This window comes from Arachis stenosperma, chromosome 6 (assembly GCF_014773155.1).
Source record: "Arachis stenosperma cultivar V10309 chromosome 6, arast.V10309.gnm1.PFL2, whole genome shotgun sequence".
NCBI classification, from domain to species: Eukaryota; Viridiplantae; Streptophyta; class Magnoliopsida; order Fabales; family Fabaceae; genus Arachis; species Arachis stenosperma.
The window spans coordinates 33,744,031-33,765,606 of NC_080382.1; the positions used below are offsets into that span (position 1 = coordinate 33,744,031).

The 21,576-nt window shown below is 38.2% G+C and overlaps 1 protein-coding gene across 2 annotated transcripts; it reads left to right on the forward strand.

Annotated features, from left to right (window-relative positions):
* The first annotated feature begins 18,342 nt into the window (after nucleotides 1-18,342).
* Nucleotides 18,343-21,093, forward strand: LOC130936255 (putative serine/threonine-protein kinase). 2 transcript variants are annotated; one of them, XM_057866303.1, is made up of 7 exons: nucleotides 18,343-18,527; nucleotides 18,688-18,810; nucleotides 18,902-19,035; nucleotides 19,310-19,526; nucleotides 19,599-19,836; nucleotides 19,934-20,081; nucleotides 20,462-21,093. In XM_057866303.1, the coding sequence occupies exons 2-7, from the start codon at nucleotides 18,750-18,752 to the stop codon at nucleotides 20,795-20,797; spliced, it is 1,134 nt and encodes a 377-aa protein (XP_057722286.1). In that variant the 5' UTR covers nucleotides 18,343-18,527; nucleotides 18,688-18,749; the 3' UTR covers nucleotides 20,798-21,093. The 2 variants fall into 2 exon arrangements, with proteins under 2 accessions (XP_057722286.1, XP_057722284.1); XM_057866301.1 differs by having other exon boundaries at nucleotides 18,355-18,810.
* Nucleotides 21,094-21,576: the final 483 nt, after the last annotated feature.

The following is a 21,576-nucleotide window of genomic DNA, read 5'->3' on the forward strand; positions in this document are numbered from 1 at the left end:
TAATCACTTTTGATGTCATTATTTGGTCAAATTAGAAAACCTTTGATTTTTTCTTTCTATGAACTATGAAGCTTATGATTGACGTGTAAAAAATTTTCATAACTGCTCATAGATTTGCAAAGTTGAATCTTTGGATGATGTAACTTTTGAATATATTACAAGCTAATTATAACAATCGGCAATGAATGGTTAAGCATATCATCATTCTGCTGTCTTGTATATAATTTTCTTTGGTTTGATGGTTTGCAGATTTTGGTGACATCCTTTATGCTTACAGTTCTATATTGTCAACTCAAAAAGCGAAGAACATTAAAGGTACCAGATTGTTAATATATAATGCTTTATTAGTGCCTAAATTAAAGATGCTTAATACTCTCTGGATTAGTGTGGCTTAGCTGTCAAGAAAGTTCAAGATAATGTGGCTTAACTGTCAAGTTGTTATTCAGTTTGTTATAAGTTGGTTAGGAAGCCTTTAGCTTTATTATCAACAGTCTCCTTCTATATAAGCTTAATACTCATTGTAATCAGTTGGCATTTTTTACTCATTATCAATTTTGGTTAATTCGGTTTTATTTTTCCATTCTTGTTGTACTTTTCTATTTCCAAACTATTTCCAAAAGTCAAGTATATTTGTTATGAGGACTTTGGTGGAAATTGTGCTTTGTCGTGATTGTTTGACAATTGATACTTATGTAAATTTAATGAATTCTTCATATGATTAATAAGGTCGAGTTTATATATTGAATTGTCAATTTTTGATAATTTGCATTCTTGATTGGCTAGTTTTAAATTTTGAGAATAGATTCTTAAAGAATTAGTTAATTTTAACTTGTAAGTTCTAATTTAATTTTACTCTGATGAAGATAGTGTTATATGTGGTTTTTTAATTTTGGTTTTCATTGCTCATATTTGCAGGGGTACAAAATTGATGCCAATATACTAGACTTTATATTAACTGAAATATGTTAGAAGAGTCAAGAATTATAAATCTGATATGATACAATTTTATGTTAGAAAAAAGTTGTGTTTAGTTGAATTTGTAGAACTTATTCTATTGTAAAAGAATCTTAATGACATGTAAGATATTCTAATTATCTATATGATTTATATTATATAAATGTTAAGTTAGCGCATTTAGAAAATTAATTGATATATTGTAACACCCTACCATACAGAGTCTTATGCTTAAGTCATAATTCAGAGATGGCAAGGTATTACGACCTCTAAAATAAAAATTTAGTACGTATAGTAGTATGAATGATTGATTATAACTAGGAGCCTTTGTAGAAAAAGGGGTAAACAAGAAAAATCGCAACTCAAAAGCGCAACACTCCGATTGTTAACGTAACGAACAAGGATAAACCAACGCGAGATTATATATATACAAAGGAGTGTCAAAAACAGAAATATCAAGACTCAAAATCCGGCTGCGAAGATAACCGGTCCGAGCATAGTAATATATACATATGATAAAATAATGGAAACCCCAAAGGAAACCCAAAGGGACACAAATACATAAAACCTATTCTCCAAAATCTCCCATAAGAGGAGTCATCACAGTTTGTATTACTTAATGGAGATAAAGGTATCTAAACAAAACATATAAACCAAAACATAGCTCCGAGAACAAAGGATCTTCGCAAATCTAGAAGTCTCCAGCATGCCTCAGCGGGAAACCTCACGTCCTGCATCTGAAAACCACAAAATCCGCATGGGTGAGAACCAGAGGTCCCCAGCATGGTAACAGCTTCCACATATATAATACATAATAATAGAGGAAAGCCAAAGGCAATCCTAGAACTTCCTCCATATAATATCAAAGCTTATAAACAAGCTAAACCATATAAGGGCATCTGACTAAAGATTCTTCAGTCTAACTAATACTTCCCTTTCCAATTCCTTCAAACCTCCCAACCACCAGCAGGAGTATATTATAGCAAACACAGTTATATCAGACAAAGAATATACAAATAGGAGCAGTTAAGACATTTAGACAATTAGCAAGTAATATGCAGTCAAATAGGCAATCTCAAACAATTCACATAGTATGCATATGATGAATGCCTGTCCCTAGTGGCTGATGATATCATCTTGTCGGTTATAGAGCCAACCCGACAAGTCTTGGTCGCTAACCATTGGACTGTCCCTCTGTCGCGCATCCCCAACTCGAGTTATACTCGTTATAAACTTGATCATAAACATGATCCATATCCATCACCCTCACTGGTGAATATTTCGGGGGCGAGCTCATCCGGGTCTTTCACAGTGCCCGGCCACACTTACGACATAGGGTCAACAGAGTCTCGAGCCTCCACCTGGAGCACGTGGTGGCTAGCCACTGCTTCCTCCCAGGGATCTCGTGCCTCTGATAGTGGGAGTGCAAATCTCAATTATCAATAATTCAGCATAAACATGCATGAATTCTCATCCATGGATCAACATCCATATCAGCCATCCGGCTCACGGTTCAGTCCAGAACCAGCCAATATTCATATCATACACAGCCTTTCCGACTCACGGTTAAATCCATAACCAGCCATCCAGCTCACGGTTAAATCCATAACCAGCCGTTTCATTAACAATTATAGCCTTTCGGCCCATGGCATAACAAGCACTTCCACCACCATCCTCCGCATCTCACATAATCATCTTGATCCTCATTGATCATTCCTTTTTCCCTTGCTTCACTCGCAAGTTACCTCATTCACTAGCCCCTTTTTAATAGCTAGGCAGGTCATAATGATTTAAGACATACATGGTGAGATCGGAGGCTTAGAAGTATGAGATTTGGCTTTTAAAACTCAAAAATCAACTTTGGGATGAAAACAGGGCCACGCGTACGCGCACTCCACGCGCACGCGTGGATGGCCTCAAAAACTCATCAACGCATAAGCGTCGTGCACGCTAACGCGTGGATTACAAATTTGCCAATCGACGTGTACGCGCGGGTGTTCTCATGCCCCAAGCACAACACTGGCACAGTTCTGGCATAACTCTCTGGAAAATGGCTGGGCATTGGGTGCAGCACAATCGGCGCGCCCGCGCACATCACGCGCACGCGTGGATGGCGCTTTCTGAAAGATCCGCGCGTACGCGCCAGGTGCACCCATGCGCAAGGGGTCATTCTGCTAAAAATTTTCTAAGTTAAAAGCTGCAGAATTCACAGATTTAAACCCCAATCTTCCAACGGACATAACTTCCTCATTTTAAATCGTTTTTCACCCGTTCTTCGAACGGCATGGACATCCCAGATCCAATTTCATTTCTAAACAGATTTGGTACAAAACGAAGATCCGTAGTCCAAGTTATGTCCCGCCAAAGTGTGCCCAAAAACCATATTTTCATACAAAACCACAAAGTGCCATTTTCAAAACAAGCCATTTCCAACTCTTTTCAAGACCAATCAAAACATGCCAATTTCATCCCTTTTCTTTGAAATCAATCAAAATATATCAAATTCAACATCAAGCCTCCCCACTCACACATTGACACATTACCACAAATCTACCAAAATCACTATCTCATCATTTTACCCCACTTTACCCAAGTGGCTCAAACTCAAACACATTGACATATCATATACTATTCCTCATGCCAATTCTCATCAACACCAATTCCAATAAATCATTATTGTACACAATCAACATCATACTCACCATCAACATGGTTCAACCCACAATTCAACCATAACCAATCATCAAGCATATATCACAACATGCATATTTCTCATACATCATACCACCAAGGCATCAATAATCATCATCACATATATGACCACATCATATATCTCAATCATTCAACAACATCAACAATTCAATGCCTATCTTAGGGCCTCTAGCCTAAGTATTTCCTACCACATTACATATTAGATACGGAAAACCGAAACCATACCTTAGCCGATTTTCCCAAGCTCCACCGGAGCACTTCCAAACCACTTATCCACAAGCTCTCAAGGCCTCAACACCTCCAAGAACAGATTTTTCACCACCAAACCCTTCCCAAGCTTTTCAAAGTCACCAATCAAGCTCTAATATCCACACATACACAACCTAAGCCACAACCATCATACCCATACACAACATCTCAAAACCCAAACATCATAGAACAACAAAATTACACTAGGGTTGAGAATCTTACCACACCCAAGGTCCAAGGAGACAAGATTAACCTTCTCCTTCAAGAGAGTTGGGTCCTATAACATCAAAGAACCCAAAATCTCAATATTTTACCCATGAAACTCGAAAATAAGGGCTGGAATTTCGAACAGAAATACGTGGCTTACCTCAAGATTAGTTGTATGGGTTTTGTAGAGCTCTCCGCGGTGAACGCGTGGCCGTAAACGGAGCGGCAATCGGAGCTCTAGATCAAAAGTTATGGTGATTTGAAGATCAACCAAGGGAGAGAACTTGAGAGAGTGTTCTTCCTCTCTTTCTCTCTAAGTTCAGCGTGTTTTTGAGTGTTGTGATGAGAGAGAGTGCTGAAACTAAGGTTTTGGTTTAGTTATATTGGGCCAAGGGCCCACTTTGGGTCCGGTTGGCCCGGTTTGGCCCGTTCGGTCCAATTTTGGTCCGAATTCTATAAAATTGGTACCAAAATTCTCGTCTCAGTCTCCTCTATCACATTTAGCCATAAAAATCACATTTTAGGCTTTCTAGAATAAATTCTCATTTATGGGTTAATTAGCCGTTAATTAACCAGGTTTTACATTCTACCCACCTAATTGGGAATTTTGCCCACAAAATTCAAATGCAATTACCTGAGAATAAATGCGGATAATCCGTTCGCATCTCCGACTCAAGTTCCCAAGTGTGTTCCTCAACACCGCCTCGACTCCATGCCACTTTGACTAATGAAACATCTTTTCCACGCAACCGTTTAATACTAGTATCATCAATTCTGACCGGAGCCACTGGAAGCGTCAAATCTTCCCTTAACTGAACCGACTCAGGTTCTAACACATGGCTAGCATCAGGAGTGTACTTCCGAAGCTGCGACACGTGAAACACGTCGTGCAGGTTCGAAAGATGAGGTGGTAGAGCCATCCGATACGCCACCGGCCTAATCCTCTCTAGGATCTGAAATGGACCAATGTATCGAGGATTCAACTTCTTTGCTTTAATCGCCCTACCTACTCCCGTGGTTGGAGTAACCTTAAGGAAGACATGGTCCCCTTCCTCAAATTCTAAGGGCTTTTGCCTTTGATCGGCGTAACTCTTTTGACGACTCTGCGCCGTAAACATCCTATCTCGGATTTTCTTGACTTGTTCAGTAGTCTCAGCTATCATTTCTGGCCCCAACAAGCTTTTCTCTCCAGCTTCATACCAACATAGCGGAGATTGACATTTCCTCCCATACAAGGCCTCATACGGAGCCATTCCGATGCTCGCATGATAACTATTATTGTATGCAAACTCCACCAATGGCATATACCGATCCCAACTCGCCGGTTGGTCCAAAACACAAGCTCTCAACATATCCTCTAGTGTTTGGATCGTCCTCTCAGATTGACCATCTGTTTGAGGATGGTAAGCCGTGCTCAAGCTTAATCGGGTTCCAAAAGCTTTCTGAAATGCACCCCAAAACCTTGAAGTGAAACGAGGATCTCTATCAGAGATTATAGTAGCAGGTACACCATGAAGTCTCACAATCTCCTTTATGTATAACCGTGCTAGCTCCTCAAGGGTGTAAGTCATCCGAATGGGTAAAAAGTGAGCTGACTTCGTCAGTCGGTCCACAATCACCCAAATAGCATCAAAACCAGCCCTAGTCCTTGGCAATCCTGACACAAAGTCCATTGCAATACTTTCCCACTTCCATTGTGGAATCTCTAAAGGTTGCAACATCCCGGAAGGTCTTTGATGTTCAATCTTTACCTTTTGACAAGTTAAGCACTTTGAAACATATTCCGCCACATCATTCTTCATACCCGGCCACCAATACATCGCCTTCAAATCATGGTACATCTTAGTACTTCCCGGGTGAATGGAGAATCCGCTTTTGTGTGCCTCCTTTAAGATATCTTGCCTCAAAGTGCCAACATCCGGCACAATGATCCTACCCTTGAATCTCCATAACCCATCTTTTTCTTCCGACACTCTCCACTGTTTTCCTTGCTCAATGGCCGGTAACACTCTCCATAACGCTTCATCATTTTGATGAGCCTTTAGGAGTTCGGACTTAAAGTCACTTGAGATTTCTAATCGGCTCAAACATAAAGTTCCGGATACTTCTCGAGCACCAATTTTAAGACTCTCGAATCCCTTGAGCAACTTCTCCTCTTGAAGCATCATCCAAGCCGCATATAATGACTTCCGACTCAACGCATCCGCCACTACGTTTGCCTTTCCCGGATGGTAATGCAACTCGAAGTCGTAGTCCTTCAATAATTCTATCCACCTTCTCTGCCTCATATTAAGCTCTTTCTGATCAAAGAGATACTTCAAGCTCTTATGATCAGAGAAAACTTGGAACTTAACCCCATAGAGATAATGCCTCCACACCTTCAAGGCAAACACAACCGCAGCGAGTTCCAAATCGTGCGTAGGGTAACTAACTTCATGAGGTCTCAACTGTCGTGAGGCATACGCCACCACATTATGGTGCTGCATCAGCACGCACCCTAGACCCTTCAATGAGGCGTCACAATACACCTCAAATGGCTCATTCAGCTCGGGTAACACTAACACAGGTGCAGTAGTCAACTTTTTCTTCAATGTTTGAAAGCTCTCCTCGCACTCAGGAGTCCAAACAAACGGAGTGTCTTTGCGGGTTAACTTTGTCATTGGCAAAGCTATCTGTGAAAAGCCCCTGATAAACCTTCGGTAATAGCCAGCTAAAACCAGAAAACTCCTTATCTCTGTTACGGTGGTTGGTTGTTTCCAATCCATCACAGCCTCCACCTTAGTTGGATCTACGGCTATTCCCTTCTTACTCACCACGTGACCCAAAAACTTCACCTCACTCTTCCAAAACTCACACTTAGACAGTTTTGCATAGAGTTTCTTATCCTTTAGAATCTGCAACACGGTCCTCAAGTGTTCCGCATGCTCTTCTTCAGTCTTGGAATAAATTAGTATGTCATCAATGAAGACAACAATAAATTTATCCAGAAACGGACGGAAAACTCTGTTCATGTAATCCATGAATACCGCAGGAGCGTTCGTCAACCCAAAGGACATCACAGTGTACTCGTAATGACCATAACGAGTCTTGAAAGCGGTCTTAGGGATATCCTCGCCCCTCACCCTTATCTGGTGATAACCGGATCGCAAATCAATCTTGGAGAAAACTCCAGCTCCTTGTAACTGATCCATGAGATCATCAATTCTCGGCAATGGGTACTTATTCTTTATTGTAACCTTGTTCAACTGCCTGTAATCCACACAGAGCCGCATACTCCCATCTTTCTTCTTTACTAGTAGCACTGGAGCACCCCACGGAGAGACACTTGGCCGTATAAAATTCTTCCCCAACAAATCCTCTAACTGAGACTTTAGCTCGTTCATCTCTAACGGTGACATCCTGTAAGGAGCACTTGAGATTGGTCCCGCCCTGGGCACCAATTCAATAGCAAACTCAACCTCTCGGTTAGGTGGAAACTCATCAATATCATCGGGAAACACTTCCGGAAACTCACACACAACCGAAATCTGCTCCAACCTTTGATCATCACCCGAAACGCCCGCAGTTAACAACATGATACCCTGACACTCGGTTCCGGAACAGTTCACCATCATCGAATTCAAGTAATAATTATTCACCACGATCGGCCCTTCTGTATCTTCCGGCATAAAGTACACCGACTTTGTAGAACAATCAAGCAGGACATGGTTCTTAGATAACCAGTCCAATCCCAAGATAAGATCAAGACCGATCATCGGCAAGCAGACTAAATTATGAACAAAATCACGCTGCTTGAACCTAAAGGAAACTTCCGGGCATCCTAGCCTAGTTACCGTGGCTTCATGGGTAGCATTGTACACTCGTAGATCATAACCTAAGGTTACAATCTTCAATCCTAACTCATGGGCTTTCTCAAATGCAATGAATGAATGTGATGCTCCCGAATCAAATAAAGCATTTAAAGTTTGACCAGCCATTTCACAGTTACCTCGAATAAGTGTCTCGGATCCCTCAGCTCCTACAGCTGAAGTGGTGAACACCCGACCAGTCTGTTGTGCCTTCCCAGCACCTTGTTTCTGCCTCTCCGGACAACTGGCGGCTTTATGCCCCGCTTTTCCACAATTGTAGCACAAACCTCATCCGGCCTTGCATGGTGCTCCCGGATGGTGACTCCCACACCTAGTGCAAGCTTGATCATTCTGAGGCTGCTTCCCAAACTTCTTTCCTTGGGAGTTGTTGTTATTGGGCCTCCTGAAAGAGCCTCCCCTCTTGAAAGACGGACCTCTAGGTGCAAAGCTCTTCCCTCGGTTCTGTGGAAATGAACCTTTGTGACTCCCTTTCTCAGCGGTTGCCCTTTTCACACACTCCTCAGCAACCCTACACTTGTTCACTAATTCGGAGAAAGTCCTAATCTCCATTGGTCCCACTGAACTGAAGATATCACTCCGGAGTCCTCCTTCATACTTAACACACTTCCATTCCTCATATTCCACCGGAGTTCCTTGGCACATACGGGAGAACCTGAACAGCTCCTCAAACTTGTCAGTATACTCTGATATGGACATAGTACCCTGCTTCAGCTGTAACAATTCAAGTTCCTTAGCCGTCCTAGCAGAAGTCGGAAAGTACTTCTTATAGAACTCTTCTTGAAAGACATTCCAGGTGATATAGTCATCACCCTGCTGCAGAAGACGTCGAATGCCTTGCCACCAATGCGACGCTTCACCGGTGAGCATATAAGTGGCAAACTCGACACGCTGTCCTTCAGGTACCACTTGTGCTTGTAATGCCCGCTCTATAGCCTGAAACCATGTATCAGCCTCAGTCGGGCTAGTAGTTCCCTTGAACTTAGGCGGATTAACCTTTAAAAAGTTTGCCAGTGTCATCGGGCCCTAAACTCCACCTCCATCATTACCATGGTTGTTCATCTGTTGACCAAGAGCCTCAGCAGTGGCTTGCATAGCAGCAGCCATGTTCTCCAACGCAGCCATAAAGTTCACCGGGTCATTAGGGTTATTCTCCGGTGCATGAGCATTCGTACGACCTCTCGCACTACCTCTACCGCGTCCACGAGGTGCCATCTGGTCCCTATACACACCCAACAATCGATATTAAGTTGATCAGTCTCAATATCGGAAGTCTAGTGCTTTAAAGTCCCAAATGCATGCTCATGAACGTTTATGCCAATTATATCAAGCAAATATACTAATAGCACATAACACACACACAGAGAATGCACAGAAGCATAGTCAGTCCATCCCTCAGGCTCTACAGGAACGAACTGCTCTGATACCATAATGTAACACCCTACCATACAGAGTCTTATGCTTAAGTCATAATTCAGAGATGGCAAGGTATTACGACCTCTAAAATAAAAATTTAGTACGTATAGTAGTATGAATGATTGATTATAACTAGGAGCCTTTGTAGAAAAAGGGGTAAACAAGAAAAATCGCAACTCAAAAGCGCAACACTCCGATTGTTAACGTAACGAACAAGGATAAACCAACGCGAGATTATATATATACAAAGGAGTGTCAAAAACAGGAATATCAAGACTCAAAATCCGGCTGCGAAGATAACCGGTCCGAGCATAGTAATATATACATATGATAAAATAATGGAAACCCCAAAGGAAACCCAAAGGGACACAAATACATAAAACCTATTCTCCAAAATCTCCCATAAGAGGAGTCATCACAGTTTGTATTATTTAATGGAGATAAAGGTATCTAAACAAAACATATAAACCAAAACATAGCCCCGAGAACAAAGGATCTTCGCAAATCTAGAAGTCTCCAGCATGCCTCAGCGGGAAACCTCACGTCCTGCATCTGAAAACCACAAAATCCGCATGGGTGAGAACCAGAGGTCCCCAGCATGGTAACAGCTTCCACATATATAATACATAATAATAGAGGAAAGCCAAAGGCAATCCTAGAACTTCCTCCATATAATATCAAAGCTTATAAACAAGTTAAACCATATAAGGGCATCTGACTAAAGATTCTTCAGTCTAACTAATACTTCCCTTTCCAATTCCTTCAAACCTCCCAACCACCAGCAGGAGTATATTATAGCAAACACAGTTATATCAGACAAAGAATATACAAATAGGAGCAGTTAAGACATTTAGACAATTAGCAAGTAATATGCAGTCAAATAGGCAATCTCAAACAATTCACATAGTATGCATATGATGAATGCCTGTCCCTAGTGGCTGATGATATCATCTTGTCGGTTATAGAGCCAACCCGACAAGTCCTAGTCGTTAACCATTGGACTGTCCCTCTGTCGCGCATCCGCAACTCGAGTTATACTCGTTATAAACTTGATCATAAACATGATCCATATCCATCACCCTCACTGGTGAATATTTCGGGGGCGAGCTCATCCGGGTCTTTCACAGTGCCCGGCCACACTTACGACATAGGGTCAACAGAGTCTCGAGCCTCCACCTGGAGCACGTGGTGGCTAGCCACTGCTTCCTCCCAGGGAACTCGTGCCTCTGATAGTGGGAGTGCAAATCTCAATTATCAATAATTCAGCATAAACAAGCATGAATTCTCATCCATGGATCAACATCTATATCAGCCATCCGGCTCACGGTTCAGTCCAGAACCAGCCAATATTCATATCATACACAGCCTTTCCGGCTCACGGTTAAATCCATAACCAGCCATCCGGCTCACGGTTAAATCCATAACCAGCCGTTTCATTAACAATTATAGCCTTTCGGCCCATGGCATAACAAGCACTTCCACCACCATCCTCCGCATCTCACATAATCATCTTGATCCTCATTGATCATTCCTTTTTCCCTTGCTTCACTCGCAAGTTACCTCATTCACTAGCCCCTTTTTAATAGCTAGGCAGGTCATAATGATTTAAGACACACATGGTGAGATCGAAGGCTTAGAAGTATGAGATTTGGATTTTAAAACTCAAAAATCAACTTTGGGATGAAAACAGAGCCACGCGTACGCGCACTCCACGCGCACGCGTGGATGGCCTCAAAAACTCATCGACGCGTAAGCGTCGTGCACGCTAACGCGTGGATTACAAATTTGCCAATCGACGCGTACGCGCGGGTGTTCTCGTGCCCCAGGCACAACACTGGCACAGTTCTGGCATAACTCTCTGGAAAATGGCTGGGCATTGGGTGCAGCACAATCGGTGCGCCCGCGCACATCACGCGCACGCGTGGATGGCGCTTTCTGGAAGATCGGCGCGTACGCGCCAGGTGCGCCCATGCGCAAGGGGTCATTCTGCTAAAAATTTTCTAAGTTAAAAGCTGCAGAATTCACAGATTTAAACCCCAATCTTCCAACGGACATAACTTCCTCATTTTAAATCATTTTTCACCCGTTCTTCGAACAGCATAGACATCCCGGATCCAATTTCATTTCTAAACAATTTTGGTACAAAACGAAGATCTGTAGTCCAAGTTATGTCCCGCCAAAGTGTGCCCAAAAACCATATTTTCATACAAAACCACAAAGTGCCATTTTCAAAACAAGCCATTTCCAACTCTTTTCAAGACCAATCAAAACATGCCAATTTCATCCCTTTTCTTTGAAATCAATCAAAATATATCAAATTCAACATCAAGCCTCCTCACTCACACATTGACACATTACCACAAATCTACCAAAATCACTATCTCATCATTTTACCCCACTTCACCCAAGTGGCTCAAACTCAAACACATTGACATATCATATACTATTCCTCATGCCAATTCTCAACAACACCAATTCCAATAAATCATTATTGTACACAATCAACATCATACTCACCATCAACATGGTTCAACCCACAATTCAACCATAACCAATCATCAAGCATATATCACAACATGCATATTTCTCATACATCATACCACCAAGGCATCAATAATCATCATCACATATATGACCACATCATATATCTCAATCATTCAACAACATCAACAATTCAATGCCTATCTTAGGGCCTCTAGCCTAAGTATTTCCTACCACATTACATATTAGATACGGGAAACCGAAACCATACCTTAGCCGATTTTCCCAAGCTCCATCGGAGCACTTCCAAACCACTTATCCACAAGCTCTCAAGGCCTCAACACCTCCAAGAACAGATTTTTCACCACCAAACCCTTCCCAAGCTTTTCAAAGTCACCAATCAAGCTCCAATATCCATACAAACACAACCTAAGCCACAACCATCATACCCATACACAACATCTCAAAACCCAAACATCATAGAACAACAAAATTATACTAGGGTTGAGAATCTTACCACACCCAAGGTCCAAGGAGACAAGATTAACCTTCTCCTTCAAGAGAGTTGGGTCCTATAACATCAAAGAACCCAAAATCTCAACATTTTACCCATGAAACTCGAAAATAAGGGCTGGAATTTCGAACAGAAACACGTGGCTTACCTCAAGATTAGTTGTATGGGTTTTGTAGAGCTCTCCGCGGTGAACGCGTGGCCGCAAACGGAGCGGCAATCGGAGCTCTAGATCAAAAGTTATGGTGATTTGAAGATCAACCAAGGGAGAGAACTTGAGAGAGTGTTCTTCCTCCCTTTCTCTCTAAGTTCAGCGTGTTTTTGAGTGTTGTGAGGAGAGAGAGTGCTGAAACTAGGGTTTTAGTTTAGTTATGTTGGGCCAAGGGCCCACTTTGGGTCCGGTTGGTCCGGTTTGGCCCGTTCGATCCAATCTTGGTCCGAATTCTATAAAATTGGTACCAAAATTCTCGTCTCAGTCTCCTCTATCACATTTAGCCATAAAAATCACATTTTAGGCTTTCTAGAATAAATTCTCATTTATGGGTTAATTAGCCGTTAATTAACCGGGTTTTACATATATCAATTATTTAATTAAATGTTTTAAAATGAATTTTCTATTTTTGTAACTAAGAATAAAAAATGTTAGAAAAGTAAGTAGTATTTTGTAACAAAATATTATGACACAAAAGTTTAAATTGTTACGAAAAATATTTTAAAGGTCAAATATTGTTACCACTTTTGTAACGACTTCTGATTTTTTGTATCAGAAAAATTTGTTACAAAATATCACTTTGAATTGTAACAATTATATTTTTTTTACAAAAACTTTTTGTAACGGGACATACTACAACGGCTTTTTTTTGTTATAAAATCTTTTTGTTTCAACATTTCGATTTTTTGTAATAATATTTTTGTTACAAATATTACTTTTTCTTGTAGTGTGTAATGACTTGGAATGTTTTAGGTTAGGTGAGAAGTTTAAGTTAATCAAGGATTTGGATTTTAGTCCACTTAACCAAATACATTCCTACCTTGACCCTAATCCCATTACAACCCTTGAAAAGACCTCTTGATATGTGTATTTGTGCATTAAATTGTGTTGATTGGTAGAAAAAAAGTAAGCCTTAGAAAGCAAGATTAGCAGAGAACCGAGAGACTCGACCCTCAAACACTAGAGTGATTAAAGTGTATACACTTCTAGTGAGGGTTCGATGCTCGATTCTGTGTTCCCGGCTTTCATGTGCTTTCTTCTTGTAAGTTTACCTGTACTTTATTTTGTGAATTAAATTAGTGGAATCTAGTTTTTATTTGTTCTTGGAGAATTTGATTTACCTTTAACTAAGTAGGTAGAATCATTTTTGCATGTAGTTGCATTCATATAGATAGGTTGCATTTAATAAGTCTTATCATTCCTCTTCACTATTATGGTTTTCTTGAGCTTAGCATGAGGACATGCTAATATTTAAGTGTGGGGAGATTGATAAACCGCTAGTTTACGGTTTATCTTGTGCTTAATTTAGTGGATTTTATCCATTCTTCTCACACTTATTCATATAATTCGCATGTTTTACATTTTCCTTCCTAATTTTGTGCTATGATTAAAAACATGCTTCTTTGGCCTTAAATTTGCAAATTTTAATCTTCTCTCGTTACCATTCGATGCCGTGATATGTTTGTTAAGTGTTTTAAGGGTTTATAGGGCAGGAATGGCTTAGATGATGGAAAGGAAGCATGCAAAAGTAGAAGAAATACAAGAAATTGAAGGAATTGCTAAGCTGTCAATCTTGACCTCTTCGTACTAAAACAATCATAACTTGAGCTACAAAGGTTCGAATGAGGCGGTTCCAGTTGTGTGGAAAGCTAACATCCGGAGCTTCAAAATGATATGCAATTTGCCATAGTTGCCTCCCAGTTAGATGACGCGCTCGCATGGTATGACGCGTACGCGTGACTGGTGCGGCAGAAAATCAACGCGTACGCGTGGGCGACGCATAAGCATGACAAGGTGTCACGTGCTGCAGATATTAAAAAACGTTGGGGGAGATTTCTGGCTGTTTTTTTGCCCAATTCCAAGCTCGAAAACACATATTAGAGGCTGCAGAGTGGGAGAATCATTCATTCACACATTCATTCATAATTTTTAGGTTTTAGATGTAGTTTTCTAGAGAGAAAGTCTCTCTCCTCTCTCTAGGTTTTAGGGTTTCTTCTTCCAATTTCTCTTTAGGTTCAGGTTCAATTTTACTTTAATTTAGTTTTCTCTTACTTTTATTTGTTTAAGCACTTTAGTTCATCTTCCTCCCTTGTTATTTCCCTTTTTCGCCATTTTCATGTTTATGAGCTATTGTTACATTTGATTTATTCTAATGCGATTTGTGTTTTCTATGTTTATTGTTGCTCTCTTTATTTGTTAGTCATTGATGCTTGCAATTGGTTGTTTAGATTTATTTTCCTTATTAGTTATTTATATTTTTATTTTATGCCTTCCAAGTGTTTGATAAATGCTTGGTTAGGTTTTAAATTAGATTTTTATATTCTTAGCTTGTCAAAGTCTATTGTTGATTGGTAATTGAAAGTTGCTAGTTGGCTTAAACTTCACTAAATCTACTCTTTGATTAGAACTTGTGAACTTAAGTTGACTTTGCTCACTTGACTTTTCTTCATTGTTAGAGGTTAACTAAGTGAAAGCAAAAAGTAATTACCACCACAAATGATGATGATAATGAGGATAGGAATTCCAATTCTCAATCCTTGCTAGGAATTTTCTTTGTTATTAGTTTATTTTCTTGTCATTCACATTCCTTGTTCAATATTTAAAAATCCAAAAATTCTTTTTCATAACCAATTATAAGTACACTTCCCTACAATTCCTTGAGAGACGACCTGAGGTTTAAATACTTCAGTTAATTTTATTGGGTTTGCTTAATTGACAAACAAATTAAATTTGATTGAGGTTTAATTGTCGATTTAGAACTATACTTTCAACGCGCTTATTTTTGTTAAAAATCTTTTCCGACATTTTTTCCCCATCAGAGTGAACCCCGAGTATGGTTCCCTTACTGTGTTAGTTAGACACCTTGGCATCATGGTTACCCGTGTCAGTTAGGCCTCATCATAATAACATTTTAATGGACATCACAGTAAGAAACAGTGCTATCAGTTAGGCGAACATTCCCGCATTAGCAATCACAGGCTATCAGTTAGGCGGACACTTTCGCATTAGCAGTTTGGCACAAGGCCCATTCAACATACACTTTTCATAAATTATTATCCATTTCGGTTATCTCTTTCATACATGACTTCTCATTTTCCTTTCTCTTTACTATGTCTCCACATCACCAATTATATACACATATCCACATCACCTACATTATTAAACATTCCTCCGCATCACTACCTAATTACACATACCTCCGCATCACCAATTAACCTTAAACCTTCCTTGATTATTCTAATGCTACTATTTTAGAATCCAAAACTTGGTATTGAGGTAATTTGATCATAGTTTAAGTTGTACTATCTCTTTTAAAAAAGATGCTGTCATTGTTTTTAAGAAAGTGCAGAAAAAATAGCAGGGGCAGTAAATTTGTTTAATTCACTAAAAATCTAATTTTTACTCATAGCCTTTTAAAATTTATAACCTTGAACAAGACTCTTTTAGTTTTCCAACAAATCAAGCTCTAGATCATTACCATGCCACATGAAAAAATTATGAGGTTAGAAACACAGCCCTGCCTTTTAAAATTATGTTTTCAAAATCCAGCGAGCAACTCACACTTTTTGCAACATATCTAATTGGTTAAAAAGTCAGCAAAGGTTGATGCAAGAAGATGAGAGCTATGTTCCTCAAACTCCTATGGAAACTAAAAGGTTGAAGAAGGTTGCATGCTAGCCGTGTTCTTATGTTGGGTCACTCTCGGTCTTCTCTCTTTTTCCTTCTTTGAATTAGGTGATATACTTTGTAAGTGTTTGAATGAGTGAAGGTGGGATAGGTGTAAGTTTCATATGTGTTTCGTGGCTCAAGGAGAAGGATGAAGTAACACATATGTTTAGGAGTAGTGACTAAGCATTCATTAAGTTAGTTGGTTAGTTGACCATGAGGTGTAATCATGGTTTGGGGGGGGGGGAGGTGCCGTCTGTGGAAATCAAAAGGAAATAAAGACTAATGTTATTGTCTCTAATCATGGCTAAACTACAATTGGGTTAGGTAAGCTAATGATTTAGTTGATGTTAGGGTTTTACATAAGGATGACTAAAGCTTTGATTTGCTTTATCCTATGACAAAAGTATTTTGGGTTAAGAATAGAAATTATGATCATGTACTAATTGTTAATTGATGATGCATCTAGGATTATTCCTCTATTAATTTATTATTTAATGAACTTAATAAATTAACAAAATAAAGAAAATTTGATTATAGCGGTAATTAATTAATTACACAAAACTTGTTGTTTGGAAAAGCTAAAAAATTTTAGTGCCATGAGTTATAATTCTAACTTACTACCTATGTCGTATATATACCTAAACAAATGTGTGTCGGTGAACGTCATAAAGAATGAGAAATCTCAGGTCTTGTGGGGTAGGGTGGTTACATAGTGGACGATGATGAGTCTATATTTGTCCCCTATATCAACCGGATTTTGAAGAAACTATTATAAATAGAAGCTTCTTTAATGGATAAAGTAATGACAACAAAGTCAAAAAGAGTAGAGTTTGATATATGTTCTAAAATTATAGATGAAGAAAAATGAAAGTGCATATCAATGAGACCTAGAAGAAGATTGAGAGCAGATATCGTGGCTAATAAACGTGTGATGGATAAGAAAACGAAAGCGAATAGCTCTAGAAATAAGAAGAGATCCGTAAAAGAAAAATCAGCAAACAGAGAAGTTAGACGAGTGTTCACCAGAGAGAAAAAAGGGACTAGCGAAAATGAGGAGGTAGAGTCTGAAGATGAAGCTATCAAAACTTGGAGAGTGGGAACTCAATTGAAGTTGACCTGCAGCGATAATGAAACAGAAGTAGCATATCTCAGAAAGGAACTAGCTGAAACTAAGAAGATAAATGAGATTTCCATCGTAACAAGAATAAGAAAGAGAATAATGACGAACCGTAAGCAGTAAAGGCGACATCTTTCAAGAACTTTTCTCTCATATAATTAAAAAGGAAAGATCTTACATAATAAAATTTTTTATAGGTGGTATCAGATTGCTTGGTTGATATTTTGTGGTGTTTTACTTAGCTGTTGAGGCTAATAAGGGTGTAGGAATCTTTAGTGATTTGTGTTTAGGGTTATTTGTATATTTAATTGTTTGTTGTTTTTTAGATTTGAATTGTTGTGAACTTCTGTTTGTTGTTTTGTTTAGCACGAAGTGCTAACATTTTTTTCTTGTTTGGGTCGAGAGTCTTACCAACCATCGGAAAAAAAAAATCATGTACCTTAAGGACACATATTAATATTACAAAATAAAAAAGTTTTCATTAAAAATATAAAAAAATTTAAATTTTCAATACATTTATTTTGTATTTATTAAATAAAAACCTTTAAATTTTTTTATTAGTGGTAAGCTTATCATATACTTTTAGGATATATGTTAGCTAAATCCAAAATTTTTTCATTTGTAATCTTAAAATATGTTCTTAAAACACAAGATAATAATAATAATAATAATAATAATAATAATAATAATAATAATAATAATAATAATAATAATAATAATACAAGTACGGCATTGAAAAGATGATCCATATACCTAATCCAATATCATTAATATTAATATTAGTTTGACTTTCAGAATTTAACAAATGAATGTCCTAAAGTATTTTCAAAGTGAAAGATATAAAAAAAATGATTTTAAGATGTTTATTATATAAAACAATATTTAAAAAAAAATCAAAATTTCTTTTATATAAGTTACTTGAGTCCAGCAAAAGTCTAATTTTAAATCCGCAGTACTAGAGGAATAGTTTTGGAAGAAGCATCCAAAACAAGGTTTGGTTGCAAGTTGCAACGAACAAGCATTAATTGTTTGCTTAGAAAAATGGAAATTTCAGCTGTGGAAACTGGAAAACTCCGTTGGTCAACGAAATATGAATGATGTATGTATGAATGCTCAACGCTTCAGACAGCTAAGGTTCCACCACTATCCGATAATTAGAGAGTGCCGTGTTTCCTTTCTTGTTTTTCTATTATTAGTTTATTACGGACAAAAAATGAGACTACTCTAGCTAGTTACCAATATTACTCTTTCAAACATGTTTCCTTCTCACAACATTTATTTTCTCCAAATTAAGATCTTCAATAATCTAACACCAAAACCCGAGATCCTCGGAAGTTGTTCTACTTCTCTGGCGAGATGAAGATTATTCATTCATGTTTTTCTACTTGTTTCTCTGTCAAAGAAGAAACCAAACAAGGTATACTTTGTAATTAACCATGTGATTATTAATGTGTTATTTTATTCCTCTTCTCTTTAATTTCCACGTCTGAATTTCATCCAATTATCAGAAGAAGAGCGGAATAAGGAAGACGAGAGTGATGGAAACTTTCGGGTCTTCACCTACAGGGAGTTGGCATCAGCCACCCGTGGTTTTCATCCCTCTCACAAAGTTGGAGAAGGAGGTTTTGGCTCTGTCTACAAGGTTATATAACTTATAAACCTCTCACTCTTTTAATTATGGAATAAATATACCAGAGTTTGAGTACACACTAAAATTTATAAATATTAAAATAAATCTAAAAAAATTTATTTTGATGAACAAAAATATACTTCCGACCTAATTGATAGAGAATAATATTTTATATGTATTTTAAATTTTGTTTATATTGTACTCTTTTATATCTTGAATTATACTATAGAATATTTCACGTCACGTGGAATGGCATGAAATTATGTGTGATTGGTTTGTTGTGAAGGGGGGGCTCCGGGATGGGACATTGGTGGCAGTGAAAGTGCTTTCCATAGAGATGGAGTCCATGCGAGGAGAGAGGGAGTTTGTGGCTGAATTGGCTACGCTTGCAAATATCAAGCACCAAAATTTGGTCATTCTTAGAGGGTGCTGTGTAGAAGGAGCAAAAAGATATCTAGTCTATGATTACATGGAGAACAACAACCTTCACCACACTTTCTTAGGTACTTTAACTTAATTTATTGAATTACAGCTTGTGACGAAGAAAGCCTTGAAATTGTTATTATTATTTATAGGTTCGGAGGAAAGTAGGATGAGATTCAATTGGGAAGCAAGGAAGGAAGTGTCCATAGGTGTGGCCTCTGTTCTTGCGTTTCTTCATGAGGAACTTAAGCCTCATATTCTGCATAGAGATATCAAATCAAGAAACATCCTTCTTGATCGAGATTTCACACCGAAGGTCTCGGATTTTGGTCTCGCAAAGCTACTAAGAGATGACAAGTCTTATATCAGCACTCGAGTTGCTGGGACATTGTGAGTGCTACTCATGTGTTGATTAAGATGAATATATGTACAAACTAGGATGCTATATTTGATCCTTTTGGGTTTTCTCTCAAATCATTTGGCACAGGGGCTATCTTGCTCCAGAGTATGCTAGTTCCGGACAAGTGTCGCGAAAATCAGATGTTTACAGCTTTGGAGTGCTACTCTTAGAAATTATTAGTGGAAGACCGGTGGTTGGTGCTTATGAAGACAGGGAACGTTTCATAGTAGAGAAGGTATGAAAGTTGTAACATTTCACCAATTACACATCTTTCGACATAATTAGGATTAAGAACATAAATAATTTGTCATGTTATAGAAAGGATAAAGCATTTAATTTGTCCTTATGTTTTCGATCTGTTTTAAATTTATCATTAGACATTAACTTTGTCTAAAATATTAGAACAAAATTAAAAATGTTTATGGATAGTTTAACAGAAATCGAAAATGTTAGCAATGAGATTGAATGAATAGAAAACGGTAAGGACAAAATTGAATAAAATTAAATGTCAGGAATATTTTTGAAAAACAAAAAAAAAAAACATACTTTTACTATGTGGTAACAATTAGCAAATGCATTTTGAGAAGATGATGCGTAAACATGTATGTGTTTTAGGCTTGGGCAGCATATGGAGAGAATGATCTATTAAAAATGGTTGATCCAGTGCTAGATATGAACTATCCTGGGGAGGAGGCGAAACGATTCCTCATGGTGGGTTTGCTTTGCGTTCAAGAAACTGCAAAGATTAGACCGCGGATGCCAGAGGTTGTAGACATGTTGAAGAACAAAAAGGACATGGAATGTGTACAGATTTCGAAACCGGGTTTTGTTGAGGATCTAAGGAACATTAGAATCAGGCAGGAAGTAATGCATTCATCGGAAGAATCAAGTTCTGGTGGAGCAACATTTGCAAGTACTTCATCATTGACTACTTCTACTCTAGCCCGTTAGAACTTTGCAATTCATTTTTGTAGAGTTGCATCACACCAAATTGTTAGTCAAAGTCTTTGCGATCTCCTTTCTCGGTTTTTTTTTTCTTTGCATTTAATTCTATTTATTCAATCATTATTTTGTTGAAGAGTTGGGTGCAGAGTCACATTGCCCATGCCCACAATGGTGGGTCACTCCTTTTTTATGGTCAAATCTTTAATGTAAATTAGGTCATAACCTAAAGAAAATGATAAATTGGTGTAACACTTGAGCCTAACCTATTTTATTTCCATTTTCAATTGTTTTGATTTTACTTATTATTCGTTATCAAATTGTTTTATTTTTTGGTTTCCGTGTCAAACCAAGTGGTTACTTATTGAGTTAAAGTCAAATTTGAGATTATTTGTTGTTTGAAAAATGTTATGTGCATTATATTTTTCTATAAAAATAATTGAAAATCTTAACTCATTTTTCTAATTATATTTTCAATTTTTAAATATATGTTTTGATATTTTTAAAAAATAAACATATATTTAAACTTTTATTTAATTAAATGTTAGGAGTATAATTATGTTAGAATAACCAAATAAAAAAAAACCCCGAAGAAATGACTAGTGTGAATAATACTTGTAAAGAAAGATTAGATGGGACACATGAAACTCCACAAGAATGAAAACCTGTCCTGTGAATAAATGGGGGCAAGGGCAGAAATGTAGGTTCCGATTCCATATATAGTAACTTGTATAATCTCCGCGAATGTGTGATTATCAAATCAGTTCAACTAGGTATCCTTTAAAAGT